The sequence below is a fragment of the Nuphar pumila genome, chromosome 12, assembly GCF_984573655.1.
Source record: "Nuphar pumila chromosome 12, dmNupPumi1.hap1.1, whole genome shotgun sequence".
NCBI classification, from domain to species: Eukaryota; Viridiplantae; Streptophyta; class Magnoliopsida; order Nymphaeales; family Nymphaeaceae; genus Nuphar; species Nuphar pumila.
The window spans coordinates 6,136,760-6,148,404 of NC_143260.1; the positions used below are offsets into that span (position 1 = coordinate 6,136,760).

At 38.3% G+C, this 11,645-nt stretch overlaps 1 protein-coding gene and 1 pseudogene across 2 annotated transcripts; one reads left to right on the forward strand and one right to left on the reverse strand.

Annotated features, from left to right (window-relative positions):
* The first annotated feature begins 241 nt into the window (after window positions 1-241).
* Window positions 242-4,048, forward strand: LOC149819793 (large ribosomal subunit protein uL5). The gene is made up of 5 exons (XM_089982359.1): window positions 242-296; window positions 431-538; window positions 1,157-1,199; window positions 1,280-1,475; window positions 3,654-4,048. The coding sequence occupies exons 1-5, from the start codon at window positions 294-296 to the stop codon at window positions 3,850-3,852; spliced, it is 549 nt and encodes a 182-aa protein (XP_089838485.1). The 5' UTR covers window positions 242-293; the 3' UTR covers window positions 3,853-4,048.
* A 6,312-nt stretch (window positions 4,049-10,360) lies between these two features.
* On the reverse strand, window positions 10,361-11,403 carry LOC149819794 (enoyl-CoA delta isomerase 2, peroxisomal pseudogene; annotated as a pseudogene). Its single transcript, XR_016426438.1, has one exon. The product of XR_016426438.1 is annotated as an enoyl-CoA delta isomerase 2, peroxisomal pseudogene (transcript).
* Window positions 11,404-11,645: the final 242 nt, after the last annotated feature.

Sequence of the window (11,645 nt, forward strand, 5' to 3'; positions counted from 1 at the left end):
GCCGTTTTTTAGCAGACTCCATATTGCCACATTTATTTCGGATCCGGGTTCGACCCTGCCTCATCGGATCTGATTAGGACCTATCTCGGGTTCTGATCTGATATGATCTGGATCATATCCGATTCGTTTGCACCGACATGGTAAAGCTGTCAGTCATTGCCCCAAGAAAAGGACATTTAGGTAAATTGGCGAGGCGCCAAAATCCTAGAAGTTTTAGGGTTTTGCTGTGTGCAGCCTCACACTCCCATTTTAGAGAGAGAGGGAGAGAGGTGAGGCTTCAGAGGGCAGGCAAGATGGTGGGGTTTCTCCTTCCTCTTATTGAATTTCTTTTCATGGATTATCTGTTGATAGGTTAATTCTGTGTTTCTGCCTTCGATTGATTCTTTTTGCGTTTATTTTTCTCTTTTTTGTTTTTTTTTGGTTGGGGTAGGCATCGGAGAAGAAATTGTCGAACCCGATGAGGGAGATCAAGGTGCAGAAGCTCGTCCTTAACATCTCCGTCGGAGAGAGCGGTGACCGATTGACCCGTGCCGCCAAGGTACCATTTCCCTCCCTCTCTCTTTCTCTCTCCATGCGGTGTTTTGCGGTAGTTTTAGTGAAAACTTTTCATACCCACAAAATAATGCAGTGTTTTGAGATAGTTTTAGAAAAAAAAATCATACCCACAAAATAATGCAGTGTTTTGAGATAGTTTTAGAAAAAAATTCATACCCACAAAATGATTTTGTCAGGAAACCTTGATTAGAGTTTTTTCTTTTCGGAAGGATGCACGTTATCGTTCAAATCGATGTCATTTCTTGCGATTAAAGAGAAAATTTTAATCCCCAAAGGCCAATATTACAGAAATCTTGGATCCCATCTATCTTTTCCTATAATTTCATTGTGTTGTATGCACACCCCATCTTGACATCTGGTGCAATTGTTTGCTTATTTTCTGTTCTTTCTGATTTTTATGGTTATTCACTTGATTTTCTCGTTAAGGACGTAATTGAATGGGAACATTTGAAACCTGGTGTTTAAATAGTTAAAATGTCCGTGAAATATGTTGTGGTGAATAGGATCGTACAATTGCTATGAGCGATTGGTAGTATGGTGAATAAGAAGATGAAATTTGTTGGGTCGTGCCTGTTTTGATGAATTATGCTTTCGTGAATAGGTCTTGGAGCAATTGAGCGGACAGACGCCGGTGTACTCAAAAGGTGCGATGAGTTTTGTGGGTTTGTCCTGTTTGTGTGCGCTTTGGAAATGCAGTACACTAAAATGCTTGTTCTGTTTACAGCTCGGTACACTGTTAGGTCTTTCGGTATCAGGCGTAACGAAAAGATTGCTTGCTATGTCACCGTTAGGGGCGAGAAGGCGATGCAGCTTTTGGAGAGTGGGCTGAAGGTGAAGGAGTATGAGTTGTTGAGGAGGAACTTCAGTGATACTGGGTGCTTCGGATTTGGGATCCAGGAGCATATTGATCTTGGAATCAAGTGAGATTTTACAGTCCTTTTTTGTGTGATTTGATCCTTTCTTTGTTTGGCATCTTTGTTTCGTTTGCAACGTAGTAAGTTGTCTTGAAGAAACCTCGGTCATTGTGATTGAATTTTTTTGTTTGTGGTCTGTATTGGAATCAGGTTCAGTTGACTAATATTGAATTTAATCATCTGCTGAGGTTATTCGCAGCTTGCTCTATGCTTAATGTTTCTGTTTTAGAAATAAGTTATCAATTTATTATTGCCTGGTATTGGATTGGTCCACCAACACTGTCAATGTAAATGGACACGTTTCAAGTGGACATGGTCTTTTGGTATCAAAAGCTCCTGGTTGTATCTTGTCTTTTGATAGGACATTTTGCAGTGATTATATTTCAATTTTTCTTGTAAAAGGTACAAATTTATTTTATCTTTCCTTTCCATTCATATGTTTATATGTTATGTCATATATATAATGCTGTCTCCGACTGGCTGGAGGAAAGACTGTGCACTCTGGATATATATGTTGTGGTTTTCATCTGTTGCAACACTCCAGTCTGATATTAAAATGAAAAATTACATTTGTTGGGTACACACTTTTCTGCTTCTATTGGCTTGGTGGTATTATGGAGCTTTGCCTTCTAGAGCTGGTCAGGCTATCTTCTATAATCTTTACTGTTCTTGGCCCAGATTGTCGGTGGTTTATTATGTTTCAAAATTTTCTAATTTCATGAGTTTATTTTTACCTTCACTATGTGTGGGTGCTACTTGTGTTCATATTTGGCTTAAGCATTGTGATGCATTTTTTCTCTTGGTATTATGTCTACTTCCTAAAGTTTTCTTCAGTTTGACACATAGGTGCGCTGTTTCCTGATATTGACTTTGTTTCTGTCTACTAGATTAACATGGCTATTCTTTGAAAGTAAGGTCATTTTGTGATAGTTACTTGTGTCATAATGGACTTTTTCCCAAGTATTTGCTCATTGATTACTAAACCTGAATTATAAGCTCCAGATATTAGGCTTTGATTGTGAGTTTGGTTGCACTGATCTACTGAAATTTCATGAATACGACCTCCACTACTGATAGGTATCAATTTTGTCATATTTCGGCCAGTTATGTTTTAGTTTTGTCTAGCAGTTACTTGTCAGAAGACTCAAAACCTTCTTCAAGTAAAATATGACTTGCCTTTCATGATCCAGTATAGGATGGATTCGTCTTTTGATCTAACCAGGTATGCATTCCTGTCCTCTTGGCAGAGATCCTCTCCAGGAATAACATCAGGACATAGCTAAGCCTGAATACACGCATCTGCTGTTTATACTTCTCTTCTCTAATCCATTTTGGTTGAGATCACTGATGTATCAGAATACAACCAGAGTATATCTTAAAACTATAATCCAACAGACTGAGGTATGTCCTTTATATGAGGTGGAATTTTCTCTTCAGCCTAGTAACTAAGGAGACATTCCTGTCCTCTTTGTATACATTCCTTTCAGAAGACTCAAAACCTTCTTCAAGTAAAATATGACTTGCCTTTCATGATCCAGTATAGGCTGGATTCGTCTTTTGATCTAACCAGGTATACATTCCTGTCCTCTTGGGAGAGATCCTCTCCAGGAATAACATCAAGACATAGCTAAGCCTGAATACACTCATCTGCTGTTTATACTTCTCTTCTCTAATCCATTTTGGTTGAGATCACTGATGTATCAGAACACAACCAGAGTATATCTTAAAACTATAATCCAACAGACTGAGGTATGTCCTTTATATGAGGTGGAATTTTCTCTTCAGCCTAGTACTTCTGTTTTGCTGGCCCAGCTATGACTGCAAATCAGATGTGATTTGGAATCTTATGAATCAGAATTGCAGGTTCCCCTTGCAATTCTGATTCTCACCCAAATGAGAAAACAACTCTCATTTACTTTTGCAAATGGTTCATTTTCTCGAGCCCCATTTTCTCATGTGTCTTTATGCGAGAGAATGAGGCCAATGAGTTGGTCTGTTTGCTTACATTGCAGTTAGCTTGTGTCCATGCTTAGGAAAATAAAAGGGTTTCTGTTTTGTGAATACATGGTTCTCTCTTCAACGTGAACTACTCTTAATTTTTACGACCTTGTTTCTTCTGCTCCTTTATCAACTTTTGGGGTTTTACACTTTATCTGATGCTTGCCATTGTTTCTCTCGTATAAGGTATGATCCTTCAACTGGGATTTACGGCATGGACTTCTATGTGGTTTTGGAACGTGCTGGATACCGTGTGAGCCGTCGCCGTAGATGCAAGTCACGACTGGGCATTCATCATAGGGTAACAAAAGAGGACGCCATGAAGTGGTTTCAAGTTAAATATGAGGGTGTCATCCTTAATAAGTCTCAAACAACTGCTTCCTAGTTCTCTTCTGTTTCTGTTCCAAGGATTTCAGCTTCAGTTTTGCTTTTGTTGAGTTTCTGTCTACGGATAGGAATTAACAGTTGCTTTCTATGGAAAGAATAGTCCTAAGTTGTATTGGGAAAGACATTTTTGTTCTTAGTTTGTCGGTATTTTTGGAAGTTGACACTTTCTTGTTATGCCCAGTGCAGTTTTTCAAGAGGTTGAGGTTTGTTTTCCTTAACATTTTAGATTTGTTTACCATTTAGTGGCTACCTCTAGGGCACTTTTGGAAGTGAGAAAAACTCTCAGAAAGTTTTGATATGAGATTTTTTTTCAAAAGAAATTGCTTCGCTTGTTTGTGTAGCATGAGAAAAACAAAGTGGGAAAATCTGAAAAAATTTGCTGGAGGTGAGATGGGGTGGTGATGGTGAGTGGTGGAGAGTAAAAATAAATTTTTTCTTGGTAATGTTTCATATAAAAAATTGTACTTTTTGTAAAAACTCAGTGAAAAACTTTCTCGTTTGGAAGGGTCTTTAAATCCTTATAGATTTTTCATCACTTTTCCTACATCTTTCTCGCGTACAAATGTGCCCTTAGGATCATATCCACTCATGATTTTGGACGCGCACTATGTCTAGGATCATACGCAGGCATTATTGCTGGGTTACACACGCCTGTGTGTGTGCACATGCATGTGCATAGTGTATTGCATCTTGACACTTTAGAGACATCATTATGACCGTTTGTGAATGTATTGATCTCTGCAGTGCTCAGTTCTTTCTTCATCTTCATACACAAAGTTTTCGTATGAACTTTTTTCCATATAAATGGGAATGAAGCTGGTAGATGGAATGAGTTGGGAGTTTATAATTTACTCTTCCAACACCTTATGTCCCTCTCGATCTATCCTCTTGACGGAAGAAATTGTGGTGGTTAGTAGCTCTTTTTTGGATGGTAGAAAAAAATTGTAGGAGCTGGCATTTCTTTAGGCTATGTTTGGGAGGTAGCATTTGGAAGAATTCAAAGGGAGTTGAGGGAGATACAAATACTGGAACCCTGTGTGTGTATTTGAATGAAAATATCAACTTTCATGATTGGAAATACCAGTTAATTCCTCTAAGGTATGGCTTGCAACCCCACTTGATTTCTTGATCTTTTTTCGGAGAACTTCTTTGATTTGGAGCATGACTTGCAATTTGTATCCAAAATAAAATGACAGATTTAGATATCAAAGGTTTCACCAAATAGATTCGTTTGCACCTCTACAAACAAGGATCTAAATGGTCTATGGTCTAGGCTTGGTTATCTAAGTCTTATGTTGGGTTTGGTTTAGCTAGATCCAAGCAAAAGATAGACTATGGGATATGCTTCTGGCCTAAGTCCCATGTGTGACTATCATTACTATTGTGTTCTATTTGGTTTACCCACCGGACATAAAATATTGGATTTGGTTTTGATTCGAGTCCGGTCTACCTAGATCCAGACCAAATGTAAACTGTTGGTTTTGGTTTTGGAGAGTCCCACGTCTGACTCATGTTTATTTGGTTTGCCTGTATCTAAACCAATTATGCACTAAGGGACAGTTTTGCTCAAATATGCAGAGAGAGAGAGAGAGAGAGAGAGAGAGAATTCCCAGCAGACTCCCAAACAATCTTCATGATGGCTGTAACCACCTCCGATGCCCTCCTATTTGCCCCGACAACCTCTCAAACACAGACTTGTTCTTTTTCAATTCTCACATAGGCTCCTACTTGATGAAAGAATGGCTGCGCTTAACTTTTACTAGACTGGATCATGGACTTGGTTGGCCTTGCTTGGAGATCATAGGACATCTTGGATTGGAGAAGTATGAAGCAGATGCGGAGCCACAAATCCAAATTAGGGTGGGCACAAATGTGTGCACGCACGTTTCTCATATATATATATATATATATATATATATAGAGAGAGAGAGAGAGAGAGAGAGAGAGAGAGAGAGAGAGAGAGAGTTTTGGAGGCATAGCATTCTGGTATGGGTAGGCAGTGTCCACCCTCACCCAAATCCCCTTATTGGGGATTTTAGATTTCGAGTGGTCCCTTGCCAATCCTGGCCAGTATCTGGTATGAAGGATGACAAATTCTGCCCTAGCGTAGACAGCCATAAGCACATGGTTGGTACCTCAAACTTTTTTCACAAGGTGCTGGGATGACTCTTGCCACCATTCATGTTCACGATTTCCAAACAGATGTCTTACACAATAAAGGTAGGAATGGTCCTCACCCACCTTGGATCCAGACATGCCTAAGCCTGGACCTATCAGCCTTGGATCCAGACCCAGATGAGTCTAGCCAAGACCTACCCTTTAATGGGCCTCATTCCTAAGCCAGGTCCCAGCTGTCTTACACAGAATGTAACAAGTTATAACGGTGAACCTCCATCTCCATGGATTTATAATATCTGGAGCCTAGCGACATGGGTCTTTGTTCAACCCATTTAGGGAAATGTCCGGGTGCAGGCGTAAGCCCCTATGCTAACATCCAGTTTATGCCCATCTTGATTTGTTCTGTGGGAAATTGGTCTGGGTGCAAAACTGCAGGGCTTAGGGTTAGGTCTAGCAGCTTGCTTCAGCATGCCTTGGTCTGAAGGGCATGTATACTTAACACTACAAGAAATCAGACCTCTATTCGCGCTAAATTACCGTCAATAAAAGTCTGCCTAGCGCCTGTAAAAGTATCAGTAGTAATACATTTACTGACACTAATGCCTTGCGATAGTGAATGAGTTTTTATTGGCGTTAAAATAGAGCCAAAAAAGGTCTTTTTTTTGCTAAAAAATACTAAAAATGACTTTTTTGCCACTAAAATAGTGTTAAAATTAATGCATCTTTTGGCACTAAAAAATGTCAAAAAAGCCTTTTCTAATGGCTTTGTAGCGTCATTGATAGTTTTTTTTGCTAAATTAATTTTTTTTTATGTATAACATGCTCACACATTCATTCAATAATGAACTTACTAATACATAATTATAGATGATCATGAACATTCATTCATTTAAAAATGAACTACTTCATACATTTATTCATTTTATTTATTCTTAAATGAAAATACCTATAAAAAACATTCATTTTTTGCATTCATTATTACAAAATCTTGCAATCATTCATTCATCACCAATGAACATCTTATACATACATTTGTTCAACAACGAACATATTCATTGATTTATTCAATAATGAACCTACTAATACATTCATTCATTGAAAAATGAATACGTTCATACATATATTTATTCATTCATTTATTTAAAAATGAATCAACTCTTACATACATTGATATTTTTCATTCAATACAAACCAAGTCTTACAATAATTCATTCATTCATCACCAAACACTCCATAACTCTAACATTTACATACATAAATACACAACTATCTTCATTAAATACTCTATAACTTTAATCATTCATAACTTCAACATTTACATATGAAACTCTGCAAAAAATACAACATATATACATATATAAACGCACAATTATCTTCATTTTCACTTCATAATTCTAACCTTTCACAACTTCAACATTCATATATGAAACCTTACAAATAATACTATATATACACATACATAAATACACAACTATCTTTATTCAACATTCCATAACGCCAACCCTCCATAACTCCAACATTCACATATAAAACTCTATAAGAAACACAACATTTACATATACATAAACACACAATTATCCTCATTCAAAATGCCATAACTCCAACCCTCTATATGAAATCCTGTAATAAACATAACACGCATATATATATATATATGTATATAACATAATTGTCTTTATTTAACACTCCATAACTACAACATTTACATATATGCATACATAACTCCAATCAGCCATAACTCTATCATTCACATTCAAACCACTATGAAAAAAAATCATGGATAAAGGTGAGATCGTCTGAAAGTTCATGCATATATTCAAACTAATATGAAAAAATTCACACATATAAACAATGTTAAATAACATTTTTTTTCAAATATATATAGACAATTTAAAAGTTCATGAATTACGTGGAGGGTAGACAATCTTAGAACCGAAGATGCACTACGTTTGTATAGGAGGCTTGTGAATAAATATAGATAAAAGAATTACACACACACACACACATATATATATATATATATACACACACACAAATTCATGTACAAAATTAGAATATTTAGTTATATCAATTTACCTAAGGAGCTTGTGTGAAACTTGATTGATTGTTTGCCATCATTCTCAGCAATATCTCCTTCAACCCTACATCCTCATATTCTAATCATATGAGTCGTTCTTGCATTATATCTATCTTCTGGCGATACGCTGTGTTTTAATGAAAGAGTTTTGTTTGGCTTGGACCTATACCAAATACTTTCTTATTGGATGCCCCATGCCAAACATCTATACACGTCCATATTTGTCTAGTCCCAAAACTTGAGAGAGGACATCCCCTCTCAATGGGTCATCCATGAATACATTCAATATCTGAGACAATTGAGTTATCTTGTTTCATCTGTAAGACAATGTATTAATTCAATAATAATTATATATTTTGTTTTCATATATAATTCTTCTATGAATAACAATGAACCCTAATAAAACAAATATGTCGTACCATCGTTTGATTTGTTTTTGCATTGTCAACCCCAAGTTTTTGGCTGGTATGAGTCATGCAAAACATATGCCTTCGAGAAGGCCCCACCCCATCATTACCAACCTATGAATAAATGGAATATAATTAAAAAATCTAAAGTTCTATATATGAATTACAACCATGCAAAATATGATACGTACATTATCTTCTCGATATCGTGTGAAACTCTGTGAACACGCAATGAAGCACTCTTCAAGAATACTATGCTGCTTGTAGATCATCCTAAGCTCGAACATGAAGTTTATCCAAGCTCTAGCATATTTTTTTATCAATCTTCATTTCAACATTGAATTTCATACTTTTTCAGTATTAACAATATATGTATCTTACCAATTGCTGAAAGATCAAATCAATTATAATATATATAAATACATACCAGAAATGAAACCCAAATGTCCTCTTTGTACGAATGTAGTAATGCACGCCAAGTAAAAAAAATATAAATGTGTCTAGAAATGATCTCATGCGATGGTTCCTATAAAGCTACTAATGTATTATGCCTCTCGCTTTATAGGTTATCCATAATGTGTGTGCCCTCTTGTTCTCCTAGCTACTTCATTGAAAAAAAATGCATTGATAATTTGTTAGTTATCATAAATAACATTATATTGTCAATATAACATATCAAATACTTAATGACTCAGCAATCATTTTAGATTTATGCATCGATGTTTGCTATGATACAGTTTAAGATTTTGCATCAGTTGAAAATTGAATAATAAGTTTAAATCTAAATCATATATAAAAAAAAAATAAAGATTTAACATGCATTCACTTAATATATTACATAATTAAGAAATAAAATATAAAACCCCTAAAATCTAAATCATAAAGAAAACAATTAGACTGAATCCAACATGAACTTGATAAAACCATGTGTTTAAGCCCAATCTAAAATCTAGGCTCATGCAAGAAAAATATAAACCCAAACCTGCTTTACCCAACTCATTTTTGTATTCAATCCAAAATATTTTGTGTAATTTGTGGCCCGTCGAATGAATCAGATTTGTACTCAAACCTACTTTTGTATTTCATGCTCGGCCCAAACTTGAACCTTGTTTGTTCTCAACCTGGCTAGTCTATTTTTTGGATCATTTTTAAAACAGGTTATAAGACCCAATGCAAACTCTAGCAAACCCACCCAGTACAGCCTTACTCGACATGGATGTAAATGGTTCATGTTCAGGTTGGATGTAGCCAATACCAAACATCGACTAATCGGACTCAGATTAGGGTTCAGATTTGGATGAGAAAAAACTAATACCGAAACCTGGAAAAACACGTGAACAGATTTGGAAATATGTAGGAATCAATATCCAAATCCTCATATGTAATCTTAATTCAGTTACTAATCAGATTCAGTTTTTTTAACCAAATTTGACTAATCAGATTTGGAACCGGATCTGATATCAGTCAATATCTGATCCGTTGACAATTCTACTTGGCATATGAGAGAGAGAGAGAGAGAGAGAGAGAGAGCAATGTGAAAAAGTGCCCTAAACTGAGAAAATAAAAGCACGCTTTTGGTTTGTTAACAAATGTTTTTGTTTTTATGCAACATTATGCTCCTTCCTGTTGGTCTCACAGTTTGGTGGTGATCTGAAACTTACCCTATCGTACGTGTTTTAAATTATTTTCTGTTCAAAGCAAATTCAAACTTGCCCCAAAGGGTTTGGCGGAATGGGTTGGGGCCTAGGCTGCTTGGTACGCTGTGTAGGTTCAAATCTCATAGGCATCATTTTTTGCGTAAGCCCATGCGTGGCGACTCCCTGCAGGCAGGTCAATATCAAAAAAAAAAAAATGCATACCCTTCGCATTTCTGACACAGATATTCATATATCAGTCAAAAGCCAACCACAAATACCAGATGATTATTAAAACTGATAAATGATTCCATTTAACGTGGTTAACAGCTCACTGTCGATCGGTCAAAGCAAGGGGCCTATTTTCGTCCCGGATCCATTGACCAGCCCCAGGGCTCCGGCGAGCTCCGGGAAGGCAGCCTTCCGGATCGAGGCGTAGACGTTCCCGTCCCAATTGCGTCCGGCGAGGTCCTCCGCAAGCCGGACGGCCTCCGCCACCGTCTCGACGGAATCCGCTGCGGTGAGGTGGACGATCCCGGCGTCCGCGGCCTCTCTGGCGGTGAACCGCCGCGCCCTAAGCACGACGTCGCGGATCGCGGCCGGCGACGGCGACTTCGCCTGGATGAGCACCGTCATGTAGTCGGCGAACGGGAGGCCGAGGTCGAGCTCGCTCATGTAGAGGAATCCACGATCTCTCCTCATCACGATGTAGTCGTGCGCGAGCGCGAACATGAATCCGGCGGCCGCGGCGTGGCCGGTGACGGCCGCGACGGTCGGTATCGGGAGCGAGACGAGCGAGGAGACGACGGAGCGGAGTTTGTCGGCCATCAGGCGGAGGCGGGGGCGGAAGGGGCCGGACTGAGCCCAGGCGAGATCGAAGCCGTAGCTGAAGAACTTGCCCGTGCTGGTGGTGACAAGGGCCGCTGAGCCCGACGAGGACTCAGACCGGACGCGGTCGAGGGCGGAGCTGACCGAGTCCAGTACGTCCGGGCTCAGGCGGTGGTCGGGGTCGCCCCCCAGGGTGAGGACCCACACTCGGCCGCGCTTCTCCAAGGTGCACATCCTCTCTCTCTCTCTCTCCGGTGCTCAAAAGTTTCGGGTGATGTTTGGAACCCTCGCGAACATGGATCCCTTGATTTGAAATATGATGGTCTTAGCCATCCAGCAGATCTGGATGGCTAGGATCAGTCCACATCTAAGTGAAAATGTGAACCAATCGTAGCCGTTGATTTAATGTCTAGGATTGAACATATGATGGAATCCATAATATTTCAAATGATGGGATTCTCGTAGCTAAGGAGCTCCCTAGTGAAAAAGCCTAATTTTAAAATTTTTTTTGCACTTATTAAGTTGAGTAGAAACTGACTTTTGGATCACGTTTTTCTAACAGATATGACAGATTTTGGGAGGGTTGAATTAAAAAATCAATGGCCTACTGTGTACCAAATTTGCAATCTTCAAAAGAACATATTTTTTCATTGAAACACATTCATTGAAGGCACAAAACTATTGTGTATAAATTGTTTTTTCATATTTTTTAGATCAGACCTTATGA